Here is a 22,374-nt window from a genome sequence, read left to right as displayed (position 1 = left end):
GGACTGTAACCTTTGTAAGGTTTCTCCTTGTAGAAAGGCTTGGAAAGAGGACATTTCAAGAATTGAGGATCTATACATTTATTTAGCTAATGCTCCTTGAGAACACAGTCTTGTCAGAGTCAGGCTCCCAGAAGGCCCTGAAAAGAGAGGGTGTATTATAGCCAGCACGACAGACAAACAGATTCCATCCAGGATGTGCTAAGACCATCCTTCTTCATGGTCCAGTGCTATAGATTCACTGCCCACCATGCTTTGCTTCTGAGCACCGGCTGGGAGACAGAAGGGAGCCACAGATAAGTAAAAATCAAGATGGACGTAATGTGGTACTGACAGGGAAGGCGGGGAAGGAGAAAAGTGTCTATAAGCCAGCTGGCAGAGAAAGCTCTCCTGAGGAGAGTTTGTGCGTTTAATGTAGCATTTAGGGTTTTCATTTGCTATGTATCATTGATGAGCTTAAATCAATGGCTTTGGGGATCGAGTTCACGCTCCGTATTCTTCAGCCTGGAGCTGAAAGTCAGAGGGAATGTTGGGAGCCAGGTCTCTGCTCTCTCTTGGGCCTTTCTTTCCCCTTTCCCATTGGTTTCTATGTAGCATCTCTCCTGTGAGTGGCAGGGAATTTGAAGCAGCTACCACACTCTAGGTAATGAGCCAAGTGGCTCTTTGCCAGTGATGAGCCACTTGGGAACCACATACCCAAATGTTAAATTATTGTTGACATTTAACAAAAAAAAAAAAAAAGATTTTCATCTGTTGAACAGGAAGAGATGTATAAAATTCAAAAGAATATGAGCAAGCAAACACACACACACACACATACAATAAAACAACCTATGAACAAGCTGTCTTGTTTCTCACCCTGCTTCTGATAGTAAGGTAGAGAGATCAGCGCACCTGTCTGTACCCACAGAGTGGGTCTGTGGCGTGGAGACTCTGGTCTCTCTCTTTTACTTCCCACGTTCCTGCAGAGCTCCCTGATTAGGTGGAGGCCGAGGCTCACATTCTCCGAGGACTATTGGCTTTCAGCCCTATCACTGACCCGCGTAGAAACACACAGACTATGACAAGAGCAGACTTTATTTCTACCAGTTTCCTCTGCAGAGCTGATAGTGTTAGAATTATAATAATAATAATAATAATAATAATAATAATAATAACGTGGGTGGTGGTGCCAGCTTGTGCCTTTCATCCTGGCACTCAGGAAGCAGAGGCAGGCAGAGCTCTGTGAGTTCAAGGCCAGCCTGACCTACGGAGTTAGTTTCAGGGCAGCTAAGGTTACACAGTGAAACCCTGTCTCAAAAGAGAAAAGAAAAAAAAAAATTGTCACCAGAGGCAAATGGTTGAGAAGCTCACATTCATCCCAAACTTGTCAGCATTTGCCAGGAACATGAAAGACTCCACTAAGACGTCTTTTCCTCCTTCCTTACCTTCCTCGGATATCCCGTCTTCTTAGGACAGCCTTAATGAGGAGCTGCAAAATGTAGACATTTCTCAATGTTAACATTGCATACAATCTCTGGGAAATGCATGTCCCACTTACACTTCGGGGGTGTCCATAATGTTAGCTGGGGAGTCTATACATAGAGAGTAGGCTATATAAAGCCCACTCAGTCCTGACTCACACAACACCACCTAGCAACTAGGCCAGGCTCTAGGGACAGAGAGCTTTGTTTATGGTTTAATTGGAAGACAAATATCTACTATAAGTAGATAATTATAAAACAATGTGCTGGGACGACATGGCCATATTTAGTGTATATAGGTATAAGATTCTGAAGATTAAGGAAAGATGTTAAAAAAAAATGCCCAACCCCATAACCCAGGAGCTGTGATGGAGATTCCAACAAGGTAGCAAGAAAGGAGAAATGAATGGATTAGAGAGGAAGTGGGAGGGGGGACAGCATGACCTACAGCTAATAACCGTCCTCTGCAGTGCTCCTGCACTGGGACGAAGATCATAGAGCTCTTTGCCTCCAGAGTTAACAAAGCAGTTACCTCTGCACACTTCACACTTGTCCTTTAAAACAATGGAATTAGTGATTCTTCCTATACTATAGACTCGAGATGCACAGAAATGACACCTTGGGTGATGATAAGATGGGCTCCTGGTGCATCTTCGTGGTGACAGTGACACTAGAGTTCTAGGCAGTTGAGGTTAATTGTCATGTCTTCATTACCTAGGAGACGCATCTCTAGGCATGTCTGGAGGGTGTTCCTAGAGGGTTTTCACTGAGGAGGGAAGACCCACCATAATCCTGGGTGATATCATCTCACAGTGTGGGCGCCCAGGCTGAGTAAAAGGGGATAAAAGGAAAATGCCCGATGAGCATCGGCGTTCTGCTCTCCGCCTCCTGATGTGTCCCAATGTGAGAGCGCAGTCCCCCATTCCTCCTGCTGCTACCCAGCTTGTGTGGAAGGAGGAGCCAACTGGTACCAGAGACACTAATTTCCCATCTTTACCTTTAACATCCACCCGACAGTCCACGGATGCCTCCCCCAGAGCGTTGATGGCCTTGCAGGTGTAGATGCCTCCATCGAAGGGGCTAGGCTTGCGGATTTCCAGGGAGCAGATCCCCAGCTGACTGAGGGCTCTATACTTGGGGTTACCTTGGAGGTCCATCTTGTTCTTCAGCCAGATGATCTTGGGCTGGAAGATGAAGATGAAGGGGCGCGGAGCAGAGTAGAAGCCAATCATCCTTTCTGCACTTAGTGTCTGGGACCCTGCCTACAGGCGTGGAAATGACGGCTTTCTGCAAGGTTCCCTGCCACCGTGCTGTGAGAAGATTCCCCTCTAGTACCTTGAGCAAGCTCTGGGGCTCCTTCCTAGGTTTAGAGACAGTGCCTGAACCCTAGTCCACGTCAACAGATGTCCCTGACCTGGAAGAGATTGCTCAGGAGCTGTCACGGGCATCAAACTCTATTTATTCACGGGGATCAAACTCTATTTATTTTTAAAGATTTATTTATTTTATTTTTATGTCTATAAGTACACTGTAGCTGTACAGATGGTTGTGAGCCTTCATGTGGTTGTTGGGAATTGAATTTTTAGGACCTCTGCTCTCTCTGGTTGCCCCACTTGTTCTGGCCCAAAGATTTATTTATTATTATAAATAAGTACACTGTAACTGTCTTCAGACACACCAGAAGAGGGTGTCAGATCTCATTTCAGGTGGTTGTGAGCCACCATGTGGTTGCTGGGATTTGAACTCAGAGCCTTCTGTAGATCAGTCAGTGTTCTTACCTGCTGAGCCCTCTCACCAGTCCTCAAAGTCTACTTTTTATTTTTTATTTTTTGGTTTTTCAAGACAGGGGTTCTCTGTGTAGCCCTGGCTGTCCTGGAACTCACTCTGTAGACCAGGCTGGCCTCGAACTCAGAAATCCACCTGCTTCTGCCTCCCAAGTGCTGGGATTACAGGCGTGTGCCACCATGCCCGGCCCTACTTTTTAAATTTTTAAAAAATATTTTTGTTTTAAGACAGGGTCTCACCATGTAGCCTTGGCTGTTCTCCCTATGTAGACTAGGCTAGCCCCAGACTCACAGAGATCCACCCCTACCTCTGCCTCTGTCGTTCTGTGACTAAAGGTACGCATCTCCACGCTGAGCTATGGGTTCCACTCAAAAACTATTTTAAAATAACATTTGTTTGTATAGAGGGATATACTGGTGCCACACATGTGTGGAGGTCAGAGGAAGACTTACAGGATGTTAGTTCTTTCCTCCTACCATGTGTGTTCAAGAGATTGAACTCAGGTGGTCAGGGAGCAAGGGCCTTTACCCACTGAGCCACCTTGCCAGCTCAGGGTCTCCATTTGTTTTGTTTGTTTGTTTTTTTATGCACACACAGTGATTCATCCCTATTCAGTCCCCACTGTTTGTGAGTGGTTTCTGTGCCCTGTTTTGAAAGTGGCTTCTAGAGTTGCTTTATCATAAGTCTCCTTTCAAGGTGTTAGCTCCACACAGTTTGACCTGTACTTGTAACCCAAGTTATTTGGTAAAAGTCACTAATGGGGTGGATTGCAAAGACCAGATTGCAAGCGGATCAGAGTTCATGTGCATAGCCCTGCGCAGACAAGGCATGGGGAATGAATAAAGAGAAACACCAGCGGGGATCAGACACTACTGGCAGATAACTAGCTGGAAGTGACGTCTTTGTACACGACGACCCAACACTCCAAGGGAACACCATTTCCATCCATCCATCTTTAATTACAGATGCCCTCCCTGGCATTGCCTGAGTAACCTCAGTACCAGAGACAGATGGTGGCACTGGTAGCAGACGTTCAATTAGGATGCTCTGTGATAGGAAGCAGCACAGGATAGCCCCACCCCAGAAGCTCCCCACTCACCCTGGGAGAGGCGCGCACACAGCAGAAGAGCTGGGTATCATAGCCAGCGACTGTAGTGCAGTCTGCCAGAGGCTGGGTGAACTTGGGAGCTTCTGAGAGGTCCCGCTGGGCAAACCCCTTGGCCTGGTAAACAGTGGCTGTGGGCATCAAGAGGAACCAGAGCGCAGCAGGTGAGAACTCTGTCCAGCTTCAGTTCTGTTCTCCTAATCGTGTTGTCAGCACATGGTCTTAACTTCCTCCTCACCTGCTTTCTGGATGTGGGCAAGGTCGGCTGTGACAGGCGCTGTGTCGCTGAGCCCACATTGGTTCTCGGCAAAGACCCGGAAGGCATAGGAGTTGCCAACAATGAGATCAGAGACAATGCAGCTGGTCCGGTGGTAACGCTCCAGTACCGTGAACCAGAGCTGTGGGGTCCCCAGGGGATGACGCGTGTAAGACACCTGGCTTTGTTTGGCTTTTCTTCTTCTTTTTTTAAATCTCGCTCCACGTGGAGCTGCCAGAATGCCTCCCTCCCTTCTTCCCAGGTGCACCTCACCCCAGATTTTTTGTCAGCCTTCTGCACCGTGTATCCCAGGAGAGCTGTATTGCCGGTATCTTGGGGAGGTGTCCATTCCAGAGTAGCATTGGCGCCCCAAACGTCCACCAACTTAAGACTCTGAGGAGGACCTGGCTTCTCTGGAAGAGCAAAGCCGTGGGTGGCAGTAGGCACTGGGCATCCCACATGTGCCAACCTCACTAGAGAATACCCCTGCCCCCCCTTCTCTGCTCACATCTTTCCCATCACCTACCATCGTGTCTGAGACTCTCTGAGATAGCTCCTATTCAGCCCAGAGATGCTAGAGACTACCTCTTCTATCCCCCCAGCCTTACCGATCACCAGGATATTGATGGTGGCAGTGGCCCGCAGCCCACCAAGCTGCACACAGAGTTGGTAGCATCCTGAGTCAGTGCGTTGGGCCTCTCTGATGAAAAGAACAGAGTCATGCTCCCCGTTCCGCACGCTGACACGACTGCTGTCCAGGGCACAGCCATTGTGAGTCCAGGTGGTTCGAGGTTTGGGCTTACCCTGAGCAGTGGGGATAAGGTTGAGCATTCCCAAGATGCTCACACATCCCCCCCTTCTCCTCTCGCTTCTGTCAGTCTACCCCAAATCCACGGGATATCTTGACATTCCTTGAGCTAGAGAGTTTTTTGGTAGACTCCTCCAGGAAGCTCCTGCCTTTCAATGTATTCTCAAGAGACAGGGGGATGGCTTTTGAGACTTTCGCCCTGTGAGAGTTTTGGTCATGGATACTCAGGGTAGCTGAGTAGTTGCCCCAACTCCTAAGAACCCTCTAAAATTGAGGGTCTCCAGACCCCTGCAGACTGTAGAGCCTGCTTTGGCATTACCTCCTCTCATAGGACACACCTGTCCTAGCCAGACCCAGCCTTGGGAGCGGGGAATGGTGGCGATCTGGCCTCAGAGTGGTACTGTGGATCCTCATTCAAGGCCAGGAAGGCTGCCTCACTCCTAGGTTTGTTTCCACATCAAATCCTTAACTTGGTGCCAACATGGGGCTAGTGTGATCACCTGGAATGGGATTAGTAGATTCACAGTCTCCCCAACCTTCCGGATGTAAGTCTGCTTCAGGGCCCGAGGTAGCCAGATCTTGGGGTGCTCTGAGTGATAGAGAAGATGGACATGAATACACGGAGGAAGTGAGGACAGGGTCCAGTAGTACTCTGTGGGCAGTGGCCACCAGATTCAGCCCTTATCGTATGCAATGTTCCTAGACCTTTCCGTTATGCCAAGGATCAAACACAGCAGTCTCAATCACTCTAGTGACCTACCATTAAGCCACATACCTATACCCTTCCCATGGTGCTGGGGTTCGGGAGCAGTTGGCTGAGGGATCCCCCAGAAAGGCTGAGGTCTCCAGAAAGAACATGGCTGCTAGGTATGGTGGTGACTGCCTCTAATCTCACCACCTAGGGAGGGAGGCGGGATGTGCTGCACAGTGAGGCTTTGTCCCAGGCAACAACCCTTGCCTCCCCAAAAACCTGGGCTTGCAGGTCTTTCCAGTGATGTTTGAAAAATTATTATTATTTATTATTATTATTATTTGCTGGGTCCTTACTGACATTGCTGTCTAAGTGAATCTGACCTCCTGGTCGGGTACAGACCTCCAGTGAAGGCTTTCTGCCCTGCAGGAGTCAACATCCTGTCCTCACACAGAGGCACTACACAGTCATCCCAGACAAAGCCAGTGCCTGGGTCCCTACTTCTGCATGCCCACCCTGATCCCTACAGTGTGGCATTATCATCAGTAGTAGATCACTTCCTACAAGTAGAGTCTGGGGAGTATCAGGGCCATCTGTGACTTGTCCTTGATCTCCAGGCACATACGCACTGGGGAATTGGGTATCTTTATTGCTCTCGGGGTACAGGCAAGAGATGCTCAGGGGTTAGGAGCCTGGGTGTTCTGCTCTCAGGAGGATCTGTGGGCTACCTTGGTTGTGGAGGAGCAGACATCCCTCCTGGTTCACTTGGGGACCATTTTTCCACCTATCTTTCCAGGACTGTTCTTTCCTCCTTCCTCAAAGGCAGTCCCTTGCCACTTTTTATCTCGAGAAGAATGTGACAGTGCCTAGGTTCCCACCAACAACTCAAGACTTCCTGCCAAAATGTATTCCTTGCAGTTGAAGACATTCCACCCCTGGGCATTCCTGTGGCAAACAGCATGAACACCTGACAGGGCATTTCAAGCTTCCTGAATAGTACACATTTCCCTGAAGAGTACATTCCTGTGCATTCACCACAACACAAGTATGTTTACTTATAGATAGAACAGCTTAAATACATACATTGTATAAATCAACCCTTTAAATGATGGCAGTTGAGAGAAAAATAGATAGAGGTCCTACTGTGTTCCTCTTAGGCCCCACTCTGCAGACTACCCCCTTCCTCCCATTACCATCTCAAACCACTATCTTAGAAGTTAACTGGAGTGCACGGTGTTTGCCGGCCACCTCCTTTATCTGGCTTTGCTATTTTGTTTTGCTCAGCTGGGCTGGACTGTACCTTTGGAAACATGAGTGTTCTCAGTAAGAACAGGGCAGGCAAGGCACCCAAACTGCCCAGTGACCCTGCTCCCTCTGCTCTCTGCTGACTTCGGTGGCAGGGGTTGGGGTGGCAACAATGGAGTGTTGTCTGATGCGCTCCTTTCCTGTGGCCATCTTGGCAAGCAACCAAAGGGTTGAACACAGGTGGATGTGAGGGCTTTTTTTTTTTTTTTTTTTTTAAATAAAAAAAGGAGGGAAGTGATTGGAAATGAAGGTCAAAAAACCTCATCTTGTTGACCTTGGTTGTTCTTTGTTGGGCAATGAACACTTGCCAAAGAATGGACTCCTCTGTCCCTGTGCTATCTACGGAGTAGTGGAGTAAAACGGATCTTAGTGAACACCCAGAAAGGCAAGCCAACTGGAGAGGGGGAGTTCTGAGAGACATTGATTTGCTGATCTCCAGGCGAGGTGTGGAGTTGTGCCTGGCACACAGGACTCCTGCCTCCCTAGCTGGGATCAAATATCCAAAGGACCTGTTTCTGAAGCATGGCTCATCCATCCAGGCTCCCACCCTCATCAGTATCTTCCAAAGCCTAGGTGTCAGAGTCGGTCTGGTATGACCTCCAGTCACGAGGAGGAGGAGGAGGAGGAGGAGGAGGAGGAGGAGGAAAGGCTGAAGGCTAGGCTCAAAGATCAAGAAAGGCTGAGTTGAGGGGACAGGACCAGGCTTCATGCTGGGAGACGCACTAACCAGCCCTAGGCTAGGCTTCAGGGTCTGGTCGTCTTCTGAGTGATGGGAGCGGATGTCTGTTTCCACCTGGCATTTCTTAATTCTTACAAATACATCTTAGAAAAAGTTAGCTTTCTTTCACCCCTAGAGAGAAAAATGACAGGAGCAAAAGCTCAGGTGTGCAGAGCTGGGAGGATTTGTGAAGCAGCCTTTGAGTTTATTGGGGAGTCCGCTGGGGCAGCCGGGGAAGAGGCCACAGTGGAGATGCTGAGGTTGGGGAGGGTCACCTTCCCTGCAGGGCTCCCTGATGCTCTTCTGTATAAGAAGCCCCTGTCAAGGTGAACATACTGAAGTCACAAGGGTGTCCCTAATTCTCGGAGGGATGGAGAGACCCCCAGGGGAGCCACACATGGCCTTGAGAGTACCCACATGCTGGTCAGGAAAGAGGGTCTGGCAGCTAGAGGTGCCTTGTCAGCACCGAGTTCTGTCACCTCCCGCATTCATCCTGCTCAGCAATCTGACCCTTGGCTCAGAATGGTGACTGAGGGCTCCTTGGAGGCCTCTCTCTCTCTCTGCACCTCCTGTCAAGTGAGGTGTAAATTAGACTGACCTTGGGGAGGCTTCCCCATCACACCCAAGGGCTTTTCCTGCTCAGATGTCAGGGAGCTCGGGCTCAGTGTTCTTAGGCGAGGACTGACTTCCACAGGCCTGACAGGGGCTGGGGATGGAGCATTTTGAAATGTCCTTTGAGAAACAGTGACTTCTGAGCTGGGTTGTTCTCAGCACTTTCTCTCCAAGAGAATATTAAGTCTCAAAGATGGAGAGCTTGTTACTCAGAGTCCCAAGACTCTTGGTCATCCTACTGTCTACTCCACTTTTAATGTGCCGAAGTTTGTGCCCAGTTTTTTGTTTTTGTTTTTTGTTTTCTATTTTCAAAGGAAATAATTGGTCATATCCTCTCTCAATTTTCTTCTACATGGTCCTTCAGTAATCTTCTTGAGGTTGTCTGGTCTGTATATTGCTGCTTACTATGGCTTGGAGAAGAAAAGAGGAAGATGCCCTGGAGGTGTGGGGGAGACAGAGGGGAGAGAAACAGAGACGAGAGACACACACACAGAGAGGTTTATGTGTGTGCACATAAATGTGTAGATTTGCAAGTAAGTATCCATGCGTACAGGCATGCAAACATACATAAACACAGGCCTGTGTGAGTAAGTGGTTACCAAAACAAGGGCAAGAGGTTCGAAGCCATCTATAGATTTGAAAGTAAATATTTCCAGGGATTCGAGAACTATGTACTAGAATTTCTTAGAGAAACACTTATGGCTGCCAAGGGTGTAGCCTTAGAAACCTGTTTGGTAGAATGTGGTCAGAAAAGAATGGGGAGACCTCACTCAGAAGACCCTCCTTGTGAAGGACAACAGTGTCACCCCCTTACAGACTATGAAAGCCAAATCAGGAAAAGCAAAATGATATAGAAGCAGAAAACGGGTCTCTGTGATGGTTGGTGACTTCGGCCCCCCGCTCACTGCCTGAGTCTTCCACATTGCTCCACTGTAATGTGGTCATTTCAAAGTCTGTCCTTCCAATCTATGCTAGATGCTCACAGCCTGGCTCATTGTAAAAAGTGGGGGTGTGGCACCAGATTTATGAAGTGAGAGCATGCCGGCTCCGAGGTATGGTGGAGGGGGAAGGCCTTTATCACAGGTACGAGGGAGAGTACAGCCAGAGGCATCCAGAACAAGAGAGGGGGAACCAAAAGAACAAGAGACTGCAGGACTGAATTACAGGCTTATATAGGAAAGAGAAGCTGGAGGAAGCCTGTGAGCTAAAGTAGTTTAGGGGAAGAGCATATGAGAAGAACTGAGGAGGAGTCACAGGCGCTGAGGGAGCCCGAGGTCAGCAGACACTCTACTCTGCTGATAGGAACCACAGTTAGCCGTGTGTCCTGAGTTTCTTTTGGACCTGACACTCACTGGTCCAATGCCTGCTTCAGCCATTGGTCATGCATCAGATCTAGATGTGCGACCTTTCTGCCATCTGACTTAGAAGTGTTGCGCTCTTTCCACACCTCCATAACAGATGGCTCACTGACCACCACTCAGATGCTATGTCTTCACAGTATCTCTGAGCATTGGCTGCCCCAGCAGGGACTGTTTCCAGTCCCCACTGCTGTGACAACAACACTGGAGAGTACAACAAGGGGTGGGGATTGCTTCAGTGCCAGGGTTTGTAAGAAGTAACTTTTCTGTGTCCCCCCAAATCCTGCTATCAATAGGCAGGTAATCATAGGGCCCCTCAAGTGTCAAGGCCCTCATAGGACAAAGGGCAGGATCCCTGAATTGTTTCTTGGAGAATTAGCTATTTAACAGGGACACTTATTTCTAGTTCTGCCCTAGCAGCAAGAAGCTCAATTGTTCTCCAGCTGTGCTGGCTTCTTCAACTGGTACCCAGCTGATAGCAGACTCTTCTGCATTGCCTCTCTTCCTAAATCCAGCCATATGACAATTCTGTCATGCCACTAAGACATGTTACCCCACCACGCACCCATTTCATGCTGCCTATCGCTACCCCAGCCCCCAGCTTGGAGTCCATGGTCATGTGACACCCACTTTCCTGCATCATCACCCAGATCCTTCATCTCTCACTTCACTACACCCTCTTGGCAATGCCTAATCCTAGTCAAATAGACCTTCCACCCATACAGTGTCTGTGTGTGCACAGTGTCTGTGTGTGCACAGTGTCTATGTGTGCACAGTGTCTGTGTGTGCACAGTGTCTGTGTGTGCAAGCATGTAGGAGAAAGCAGCAGCAGCAGCAACAACAGCAACAACAACATGCTGACTTGACATCAAAATACAATGTACATGCGTATGGAGCTCCTGACAAATAGACAATGTATGTATGAGACATGACACCTTAGAAAGCAGCATCACAGTCCCTCCCTCCCACGAACTCCCTCAGCCTCTGAAAATCCAGATGTGAAGTGTGAATAGCAATATGTCAATCATCTATTAAAATCGAATTGGTTATTTAAGCAATTAAAAATACGTTGATTTGATTATTACGCTGCTCCTAGATGGATGTATATTTGAGACAGGGCTTTGTACATAGACCCAGGCTGGTTTTGAACTCACAATGATCGATCTGCTTCTGCCTACCAAGTACTGTGATTAAAGGCATGTGCCACCACACCTAGCATGACATCTTCCTGGCACTGCCTCCCAAGTCCTGGTATTAAAGGCATGTACCACTAGCAGCATTCCCGATGGCCCTGGCAGCCTTGTCACAGTGCCTCAGCTCACTCTGCCTGTTGTCCCTCAGTCTCATCAGCAGATGATCTTGCTGGTATCTAAGAAGCACCTACAGTTTTTTCTTAACACGGTACCCCCCGCCCCCCCCCCACAATCCCTAAAACCTGTAGTTGATCATGCCAGTTCCTATTTAAAACCCTATCCTGGCTACCCTTCCATGCCAGAATCGACCCATCCTTCAGTACATGTCTGCTCCTCCGTTCCAGCATTGTCTCCTTCCACATTGTCACTATAGCCACAATAGCCCAACCCTTTATGAAGAACATTCCTGTCCCAGGACCTTTGTACTTAGCCTATCTACAGAGAAAACAGTCCACTTACACATCTATGATATTGCTGCTCACGTTGTACCCTGTTTGTAAGGCCTTGGCTCATCATCCTATTTGGAGCCTGAAGTTTGCCTGACTCGTTCACTGCAGTGCCTTGCCTCCGTCCCTCTGTGACGTTCACCACTACCTGACCCACACTGTTGAGCTGTCTCTCCTTCTATTAGAATATACCTTGAGGGCATCATTTTAAGTAACTTTGTTTTTTTCTAACGGCACCTAGGCTACTGTCTGGGGTTTAACAGGCAAGGAAGTAACTATTTGTAGGGACGGAAGGAAAACCTGCAGGCATGCTGGTTCTTCCTCGGCATGAGATTGACTCCTACATCAAGAAGACCCTCAGAGGGATGCAGGTGCAGTCATTAGGAACAATTCTGTTGAAACCAGCAGCTGACTTTCCCTTCTCTGGCTCAGGGCCCAGATTCTCCTACTCAAGAGTTCAGCCCCTTCCCTAGCCTTGCCTTTGGCTCCTTTGGGTTTTGACTCCCGGACATAGTACCTCTGTGGGGCACTGAGGACAAATGGCACCAATGCCAGCTGCGTCATCCTGCCGATTTGGTCACGTGGTTATACTGAAAGCCCATTATTGGTCAGATGCAGCTTGTTCTGATTGTGCCAATGAATGTCCGCCTGCTTGCCCTTTCCTGCGGTCACACGCTCCCTTCAGACCCTGTGCCCTCTGTGAGGAATAGGCAGTGTTAGGAGGCAGACAGTCTTTGGAACTCTCAGAGAACTTTGGAGTCAGCAGGTCCCATACCAAAATTTCTGGGTAGGCTCCAGAGGCACTGTGAACCTCAGAAACCTTTTTTTTTTTTTTTTTTTAAATAAGGTTGCCCTGGGAGTCCACAGTCATCAATGGGATAAGACATTGCTTACATTCAACTCTCAATTCACAGAGAAGATGAGGGCTCAGAGAAATGTCCTGATTCTTCTCTGGTGGCAGGACAGAGCTGGGATTTGAACTCGTACCATCAGTCTTTCAAGAAGCTAATAGATGTACACAGACTTTGCAATGTGTCAAAGGATATTCTTACTGCTACCTATCTTTCTGTGGAGCCCCTAGCTGTAGCCCTGAGGCCTGCAGTACACGGAGTTGCTATACGGGAGGCTGGGGCCTCTGGCTGGGACCTGGAGCCTGAAATTGCCCAAGTCCCCCATGCTCTAAGCAGAAGAGAATGAAGGCTCAGAGAGATGTCCTGACCCTTCTCTGGTGGCATGGTTGAAATGGATGCCACTCACTTCAGAGCTGGGGAGTTAGTGGTACTGGCTCTTCATACCCTCTTGGCCGTTCAGGGGAAGAAACTGGCTTTCTGTCTCTGTAGTCTCATCTTAGGATGCTCACAACATCACAACAGCTCTCCTATCTCAACGGCATAAACCCATAAGCTCACAACATTCGGGCAGCTCCATTAGGATCTTCTTTGGGGTAAGGAGTGGACAGTTGTGTTTTGGGGTCCTAGTTGGAGGAAGAACTTGGTTGTCATCCCTTTCTTGGAAATGTTCCCATGTTGGTTTAGCCTCTCCCAGTGCTGATCAGTCATTCTTCTAACTGACCTTCCTGGGAGATGTTTAAAGTCATTTTACAGAGAAGAAACTAAAATGGAGCAGTTGAATTGATTTGTTCAAAGTCACTGCAGTGTTAGCGTCACTCCCGGAAAGGAGCCTCGGGCGTTGCCTGCCAGCCTAGATCGTCTATTTTTCTCCTACCTCCTTCCTTTCCATGAGTTCATGGGCTTCTCCTGTGTGTCATTTTCAAATCTTCTGCAAATTTAAGGGGTTGTAACCCTGGGGCTTTGTTGGACTAAAATGTTTAGCACAGCCACAGAGCTGCTAAAGACCGTCACAAAGAAGGGGAGAGCTATTTCCCATCTCTCCCCTGGGTCTGCAGACCCAGGTACAGTGGAGACACACCCAGTTGCCCAGGTGAGCTGTGGTGGTGACAGGTGGCACTGGGGCAGGTGGCAGGATGATGGGGCTGGGGTAGGTACCACATACTCTCACCTGGAAACTGGAAATGGGACACTTTTCCCTGAAAGGCTCTTCTTCCTCAGAGCTCTGACTTTGAGAGGCCTTGGCCAGTGAGCCAGTGTGGGATGTTAGGGTAGGCCCTGATGCTGCAGCATGACCCAGGCAGAGGCTGGGTATCATGCTGTCCAAGATGTTCAACCTCCTCACAGCCAAGTTTTGGAATCACTCTTATTCCACTACTCACTCCTCCATCCCCTTCCCAGTGGGGTATTTCGTCTACTGGGTCCTCCAGGACCTATGACTGTTTTTGATGGTTAAAAATATAAACAGATCACCGCTGGTCACTGTAAAGTACCACAAACATCATCCACTGACTTTTCAGCTAAAGAATAAAATTACAACAGACACATTTGAGTAGCAAGGCGCAATTTGAGAGGGAAGTAAGGGCTCCCAGAATATTCCTGCATTATCCTAACTAGAAGTTCCCTAAAGTTATTAAAGCTTACGCCCAGGGGTGGGTGGGGGGACCCCTAAGGGTATATTCAGGGCAGTAGGAAGTTCCCCTTTCTCACACCACTCAGCATCCCCACCCTTACAGACTGCCACAGGTCACCTTCAATAGAGGGCAGGAGCTGCAGAGAAGGGCTGCCTGCCTCCTGTTGATGTGAAGTCCAGGGTCCTTTAGCATCCGCTGGGGCAGCAGCTGCTTCTACCTGCTGCTGGGAGCATGAGGCTATCTCCAGTGTGGCGGCTGTCTCCATGCCGGGGTCTAGCTGAAAATTTTCTTTGTTGCTGGTGAGGGAGGGGCTGTGCACCTGCTGTCCAGGCTGGTCTCCCTGGGGTCACAGCCACAGGCTTATGTAAGTGGGCTGGCTTTTCCCCACCCACTACTCCCACTGAAGGGAGAAGTAGGGGCCAGGAGAAGAGGAGGATCAGAGAGCTGCCCAGAATAGCCCCGGGAGGAGGGTGAGGTGGCCCTGTTATCTTGGGAGTGAGATGACACCCTACGGTATTAGGAGGGAGGGGAGAGTGTGAGCACAGAGTATATGAGAGGGACTTCTGGCTTTGGGGGGGGGGGCCTGAGCAGCACCTGACCTCCAGTTCATTCAACAGGGCGTAAGGTTGACCAGTGAACTCTCAGGCACAGTTACTCTTCCCACACTTGTTGAACAGCAGGTCATTGACAGGTCATTGAAGAGCTGGTCTCCATACCTTGGCCTTCATGGGGACCTTCATTTCTGTCCCAGCCCCAAGGGCAGGGGAGGGTTGGGGAGAAGTGGGGACAGTCAGTCCCCTGTTGCCAGACTAGTTAGTGACACATGAGCTCTGTCATCAGCTAGCTATGTGACTAGTGACACCCCATGATCTCTCTGCCCCTCTGTGTATGTGTATACTGGAGTTTTTCTCCCCTCTACCGTGTGTGTATGTGTGAGTGTGTCTATGTATGTGTGTATATGTGTACTAGGACACACACACACACGTGTGTGTATGTGTGTGTGTGTGTGTATGTGTACTGGGGTATGTATGGGGTGTGTATGTCTGTATATGTATGAGTGTACTAGGACCCCCGTGTGTATGTGTGTATGGAGTGTATATGGGGTATGTGTGTGTGTGTAAATGTGTGTGTGCGCACTGGGGCTTGAACCCAGGGCCTTGTGCTTGCTAGGCAAGCCCTCTACTACAGAGCCACTGAGCTACACCTAACACCCCCAGCCTCTCCTAAGTTGGGTTTCATTTGTGAGATGGAGATAATAATAACCATAGGGTTGTTGCGAGGATTAAAAGAGGTAATCTCTGGAAAGTGCTTAGCAGAGCGTAGCTGACTAAGTGCTGGATAAATGGAAGCTATTTTTAGGTCAGGCTGGCATTTCCCCCTTTGAAAGCTGTCAATGGCTCTCTTCCTATGAGATAAAGCACAAATGAAGTGCGAGGCAGCCTCACAGGGAAGGAAGCTCCCCAGAGACAGGGACGTGTGACATTTGGCTGTACCATTCAGCCACCAGCTGATGGCTCTGAACCTCAGATCTGTGTAAGTAGGGGTACTGATGGCAAAACTGTGCCTAGGATCCATGGGCCAGTCCACAGTCAGCGCTCACTAAACCCAAGCGACCCCAGCTGACTGCAGTGCCCACCCAGACAGTCCACTCCACTTTGGACCCCCCACCCAAATTATATGGTTTCTTATTACGGCCCCCCTTTCCTAACTGTATTTATCTAACCATTTTTGCTTTTTAAAAATGTATATCCATGCATCATGTGCCTTCCCCATGCCAGTGAAGGCCAGAGGAGGGAATCAGTTCTTCTGGGACAAAGTGAGCTGCCACAGGATGCTTGGAATCAAACTCGGAACTCTAGCACACATTTGAAGGTCAGAGGACATCTTTCAGGAGTCAGTTCTCTCCTTCCACCATGTGGGTCCCAGGGATTGAACTCAGATAGCCAGGGTTGGTGGCAGTCATCTTGAGCCAATGACCCATCTAATCAGCCCCATATATATTCTCCCCCTTATCATTCATTCATTCATTCATTCACTTTACATCCTGACAGCTGTCCACCCTCCCACAGTCCCTCCTCCCATCTCCCCACTCCCATCTCTGAGAGGGTGGAGCCCCACCCAGGTATCCACCTCCCCACCCCTGCCAGGCACATCAAGTCTCTGTGGGACTAGGTGCACCCTCTCGCACTCAGGCCAGACAAGGAAGGCAGCCCAGCTAGAAGAATGGATTCCACAGACAGGCAACAGCTTTAGGGACAGCCCGTGTTCCAGTCGTTCGGCACCCACTGGAGACAGAGTTGCACAACTGCTGCATATGTGCAGGAGGCCTAGGCCCTTTGGCTAGTGTATGTTCTTTGGCTAGCGGCTCAGTCTCTGAGAACCCCCCAAGAGTCCCCCCATATTGCTTTTTTGAGGTGTCCTACTTTGACCTGGGGCCGATTGATTGGGCTAGGCTGGCCACTGAGGTCCAGGAACCGTCCTGTGTGTGCCTCTTGGGCACTGAGATTTTTCACATGGGCTTGGAGACGGCCTCCATGTTTGTGAGCTTAGGGGGACCTCTTTAATCCATTCTTAGCCATTTTTGGTGGAGAAAGCGGCCTAAGCCTCTTGTGTTAGCCTCCGCCCACTTGTACTGCATATGTAGAGAATTATAAGGAATCAAATTTAAAACTACCGGCTCCTCAGTTTGCCCATCATAAAGTCCAATTCAGAGCTGGACATAGATGCACACACTCTGAAGGTGGGGGTAGGAGGAGGACCATCAATTTTGGGGGCAGCCTGAGCTACACAACAAGTTCTAGGCCAGCCTGATTCCGGTGAGAGTCTTGGGATATGCTAGAATCCATCCTTGGGGTTAAAAATTTGTGCTGGAGGGAAGAAGGCCTGTGCCCCGCCGTCTCCAGACTGCGATGTGGGAAAACTGAATGGGAATATTGACTCAAAATGCTATCCCAGGGCACAGTGGGATAGCTAATGGAAGGCTAATAGCTGAAGGCAGGGAGCTCCTTCTGGTGACATGGGGCTGAGTGTGCAGGTCTTTGAGCGGAGCAAGGGAAGGAGAGACACACGTAGAGCTACGACCTTCCAGCGTTCACTTGACAAACCAGCTGCAGGGAACACACAACTCCAGAGTGTAGCCATACGCTGTTGTGTCCAGACGTGTAGAAGCAGACACTGGAGAAAGCGTGCAGTGTGCTGTTAGGTTTCCACAGAGGGAGGCAGACCTCGACAGCATAAAGACCAAGAAAAAGAAAAGACGAGTTAGAAACTTACAGACAAGCAGCCATTTCCTCATAAACGGTCCCCTCCCTTCAAGCTAGAAAGGCTCAGGGTTGACTTTCAAGTTGATGCTTCTTTGGTTGCTAGAGTTTTGGTTTTTGAAGACAGAAAGCTAGAAACACTCGCTAAAAAAAAAACAAACAACAACAACAAAACAAAACAAAACTGTAGGTTACTCATCTTAGTAGGTTAGGTACCAAAGTCCAGGCTGTTTATTTCTAACCCAAATATTGCAAATATACAGAAAATTACCAGTACAAAGTTAAACACATCCAGATTTATTTACACAATGCTAAAGAGATTTTGCGTTTTATTTCCATTTTGTGGGGTGTCGTTATGGACGTGTCTGCCTTTGCCGTATGGTTGACACAGGTCTTGGAAACTTGATAATCCCACCTCACATGCAATGTCCTGTCCCAATCGGGCAGAAGTCTGCGGTTTTCAGTACACACGCAGTGGTGGTCTTGATCCTGTGTTACACTTTCCTAGGAAGGCGCCGCCCCTCACGGGGTGGGGTGGGGGGACTACATGCTCAGAAAGGGAACAAAAGACAAGAGGGGAAGACAACAGGCACGTGGGGACCCTGAGCGTTTCTGTGCATGGGGTTAAGAAGAATGCAGCCCAAACCCTTCTCCCTGGAGGCTCAAACACAGGGACTCAGCAGAGCGGCCAGGGGACAGGAAGTCACCTGACCACAGCTGAGGGCATGCGGAGGATGAGAACTGCACTAGGATTCGGGGCATACTGATAAATCATTAACATGTACACTATACAGTTTATACATGTATATATGTACATACACATATATATATAAAGGTACAGGTTAGCTTGTGTTATTTCATATAAACAGATGCAGAGAATGTACCGGTGTGAAGAAGTGCACAAAGCAAGTCCTTGAAGATAATTTCAAGTTAATGCTCCAACTCTTATTGTTATAACACATGGACCCAAGAATCCCACCTGCACCTGTGGTTCAACAAGCCCATGACAGCCTGCACCTGGTGAAGCACCGGCCGATGGGACAGAAAATCTGGCACCTGCTTGCCGACTCTGGACTTCCCTGTCACCATGTCATATGGCAAATCTTAAACTTTGGTTTTGTTCCAAAGGACATTAAAGTTCAGGTTACTTTCCCCTCTGGTAGGAAGGTGATAGGAAACTGAGGTGTGCCCCACCCTACATTAGCAATCCCTTGCATCCCTGCTGAGTATGGTGTTGAGAGGGCCCTCCTGACAAGTGGGTGAGCCCTTTGCCAGCATGCATAGAGGCAGGGCTCTTCAGAGCACTGGAGGACTCTCTACCTATACAGCTTACCTGCAGAGCAATAAAATGAGTGATGCCATGCCCAACCCTTTCACCCTGGGGCATGTTGGAATGGCCCTGCAGCCCTCCGAGCATCTAGTATCCCGATGAAGGGACAGTTCGGTATAGTTATGCCCAGTCATGATTTATAGGCCCAACCAATAAAGGAGCTGAGGGTGGCCCGCCCATACTACTACACTGCTAGAAAGGAAAGGCTAGGAGACCAGGCATGAACAGGCAGAAGTAAGGCCCAGAGCATGGGACTGCATGCCAGAATGTAGACTGGGAGGCAGCGGGGCCCAAGGCTCAGCTGTTAAGACTGACAGCTCCCGAGTCCACCCTTTAGCAGCCGTCACTCTCCAAGGACCTCAAAGCGGTGTTCCATTCCATTCACAGCACAGGCCCATTCAGCCATGGCCTCTTGCCTCAGGAAAACTCCAAGCCCCTAGGGTCCCAAGCCAAAAAAGAGGTTTTGGATTTACAACTCAGGCCACTATGGATTTTCTGATCTGTCTGAGCTACCTAGCAGTGTTAAATCCGACTGCCCAAGTCTCTAGAACCAATGGCATCTGCCACCACAATGCTGAGAATAACTGTATGCTCACCAGCCAGGCTGATGATGCTTCAAGGCTGTGCAAGGCAAACCAAAGCACAACTTCTTTAAAAAAAAAAAAAAAAAAAAAAAAAAAAGTGCTAAGAGCTTAAACTGCTGGCTGCGGTTGCACATCTGTGCATGTGAATGCTTCTGAGAGCCATTGTAGGGGCAGAGCCCAAGCTAACAGAGCCAGAGAGCTAGAGACAGAAGCAAAGGGACAGAAAAGACTTATCTAGAGGCTGGTCCTGTGCTCCCCGACAGTGACTGTCCCAGGGAGAGGGGGTGCCCCCAATTACCATCACCTTTTATTTCAGCCATGAAACAGGGGAATAAGATTTTGTTTTCCAAAAAGAAGAAAAAGGCATCAAAATAATGGCTCTGCAGGAAATGCTCTGAGGAGTCTGCGGCCCCAGCAAGCCACCCATGAGAAGCTCTGCTGCAAGGACCCAGGGTCTTGCACAACCATTGGCTCCTGGGCTCTCTCTATGGCAAGAATAGTGCGGTGCTCAAAAGAGAAATGAGCGAGAAACTGCCAAGTTCTACAGAAATCCCAGGAACCATCAGAGGCAGAGAACCCTAGTTTTTGATGGTTAGGTAAGAGTGCTAAGTCCATCCAGACCCTAGGGAAGATGACCATACATTAGCCTATCTACCCACACCAACCCGGGGATGTCCTGGGAGAGACGCGTGTAGCCAAAACAGATCTCTCCCTTTGGCAGGAGGTGAGGGTGGACAGAACTTTTGATAAATTTATGAGCTGCTATATCTTTGGAATTATTTTAGAATCATTACAAAATGAACAAGCTAAAAGACTTGGAGCATTCTGGCTCTAACAGGTATTAATTCTCTTCCCAGAAACAACCCTAACTTCATTTTCTAACTGACGTTCCATGACTCATTGAGCTGCAGTCGGCATCTCTCTGGCTCTCCCTCCTCTTCCTCCCCCTCTGTTCCTGATGTCGTTTGTTTCTGCTGGGGAGGAAAGGACTCGGCCATCTGCTCCTGCATTCTGACAAGTTAGTTTGGCACATTCACTTTCCATGGACTTTCTAGCCACAGAATAAAGTGACAGCAAAATTGATCTACTAGAGAATGTCCTAGTGGTAACCAGGAGGGACTGTGATCAGCACAGCAGGGGTAGGGAGACCAGAGACCTGCCACACCATCTTCCTCTCCAGCTAACATCTAAGCTGTACTTGGATTGCTACAGCTTTCCACTACCAGATGGCCGCCCCCACATCCGCCGATCGCATTCTCTAACTTACTTAATTTGGAAAAATATCAGATAGAAAATTTCCTTAAATTTAAAACATGAAAGCAATGTATTGACCACACACAGCATCATCTAGAAATGTGCCTTCAGTGGGGTTAGTCAAAGGGTTCTGGACAACAAATAACTCGGCAAAACTAGGGGAAGGGTGAGGATAGTCTGGTAACACAACTGTGAGCTTGAAAAAGTCCATCAACCTGAAGACATTCCCAGTCCCAGTTCGGAGGAAGCAATAACCAGCCACGGTGGTGGTTCAACTCTGAGCCTTTACAGTGGGCGATGGGAAAAATGGAAGCCTACGACGGTCCATCCTGTGGCTGCTTTGTGCTCTGACCAATGAACTCCAGGAAAGGGATGGCGGAGCCTGGGCAGGCTTCAAGGCCAAGCCTTGGGCAGAGCCACTGGCACACCACAAAGCACAGCCGGAAAGAGCGCAGAAGCAGCCAGTTTTGTCTTCAATAGGTGTCAGAGCTAGTCAGTTCTCTGTTGCTCCCTCCTCCTCGCCACAAGTTAAAAATATTGCCCTATAAGTTTTCCCTATTTAGTGTGTTGGAAGCACATGATTAAGTTAGTTGCCAATGGGCAATTAACAAGGGCATTGCCTAATTAAATGGGAAAAGAAAAGTCATTGTGCCCTACAGTCATGGTTGGGGGTGGGGTGGGGATGAGGAAGCGGCACAGGGCTGGTACTCTTTGAACTAGGCTGTCCGCAGATGGAGAAAAGATGTCCAGGTGGTGCCAGTCACTGCACCCTCTGCTTCCTTCTCCAAGGCTGCCTCGAATGACCAGCAGAGCCCAGGGACAGCACCAGGTATGCAGTGGGAGTTGAGTTGATGGTGGAGTTGGCAGATGCCCTGGGGTGGGCACCAGGTGGAACACACAAGAGCGGGGTGGGGGGGGTGTCAGTGAAACAATCCCTTTGAATCCCAAGTTATGTCCCTTAATGCACAAAACAAACCAAAAGAAGCCTAAAGCCCACACTTTTACAAAAGACAGAAATTGAAACAAAAATGTTAAAGAATTTAAAATTTCCCCCTTCTCCTCAGAGCCAACTGTGAGGTCAGTCAGGGTCCCCCACCCCCACCCTGCTTTCTTTAGTGTAGGTCCTTTGGGCTTGGACAGGAGTGGCAGAAACAGAGCTGGGGCCGACGAGGTGGGAAATTTATTTCCCCAAGTCGGAGCCTCAGGGAGTGTAGGAGGTACTGTGGCTCCGCGCACGCGCAGTCCCAGCTCCTCTGAAGAGCTATTCCAGGAGGTCCTGAAAAGAAAGACACGTGCACATTACTGACAAGTTAGGAAGCTAGTTGAAAGCAATGGCCTGCTTGCTCTGCGGCTCTTGTCACTTCAGTGCTGCTTCGGGCTCATGCACAACTTGGTCCCAGGTGCATCTTTTTTTTTTTTTTTTTTTAACTTAAAGTAGATTTACTTATTTTCATTATATATGTATGGGAAGCCAGAAGAGGGCATTGGATCCCCTGGAATCAGAGTTCCAGAGAGTGGTGAGCCATCATGTGTTTGCAGACAATGAAACCTGGGTTGTCAAAGAGTGGCGAGTGCTTTGAACACCTGAGCCATCTTTCTGGAGATTGTCACGATCACAAGAATAAAAGGAACTCTTTTAAGACTTAACTTTTTACCAGGCTGTGGTGGTGCACACCTTTAATCCCAGCACTTGAAAGGCAGACACAGGCCTTGGTGAGTTCGAGGGC

The 22,374-nt window shown here is 48.9% G+C and overlaps 2 protein-coding genes across 5 annotated transcripts in view; both read right to left on the bottom strand.

Annotated features, from left to right (window-relative positions):
* Positions 1–62: 62 nt before the first annotated feature.
* Positions 63–14,563, bottom strand: Mybphl (myosin binding protein H like). Its single transcript, XM_021196648.1, has 9 exons — positions 14,337–14,563; positions 5,915–6,003; positions 5,215–5,410; positions 4,880–5,019; positions 4,589–4,748; positions 4,345–4,481; positions 2,458–2,644; positions 1,425–1,468; positions 63–137 (listed from the first exon to the last, which is right to left on the bottom strand). The coding sequence occupies exons 1-8, from the start codon at positions 14,482–14,484 to the stop codon at positions 1,458–1,460; spliced, it is 1,068 nt and encodes a 355-aa protein (XP_021052307.1). The 5' UTR covers positions 14,485–14,563; the 3' UTR covers positions 63–137; positions 1,425–1,457.
* A 3,197-nt stretch (positions 14,564–17,760) lies between these two features.
* Positions 17,761–22,374, bottom strand: part of Sort1 (sortilin 1) — an 80,313-nt gene continuing 75,699 nt past the window's right edge. For all 4 annotated transcript variants that reach the window (XM_029537456.1, XM_029537458.1, XM_029537457.1 and 1 more), the window contains one exon: positions 17,761–21,923. In XM_029537456.1, the coding sequence (XP_029393316.1) occupies positions 21,909–21,923 (15 nt within the window). In that variant the 3' untranslated portion in view covers positions 17,761–21,908. The remainder of the gene's footprint in view (positions 21,924–22,374) is intronic.

Source organism: Mus pahari, chromosome 4 (assembly GCF_900095145.1).
Source record: "Mus pahari chromosome 4, PAHARI_EIJ_v1.1, whole genome shotgun sequence".
NCBI lineage: Eukaryota > Metazoa > Chordata > Mammalia > Rodentia > Muridae > Mus > Mus pahari.
This window is presented reverse-complemented; position numbering and strand designations above follow the sequence as displayed.

Excerpts from the sequence above, each read along its gene's own strand:
- Mybphl (XM_021196648.1), bottom strand. The coding sequence starts at position 14,484 with ATGGAGACAGCCGCCACACTGGAGATAGCCTCATGCTCCCAGCAGCAG. Across the intron at positions 5,020-5,214 it reads CATCAATATCCTGGTGATCG|AGAAGCCAGGTCCTCCTCAG; the intron begins GTAAGGCTGGGG and ends TTGCTCTTCCAG. Across the intron at positions 2,645-4,344 it reads GTGTGCGCGCCTCTCCCAGG|CCCAAGATCATCTGGCTGAA; the intron begins GTGAGTGGGGAG and ends TTCATCTTCCAG.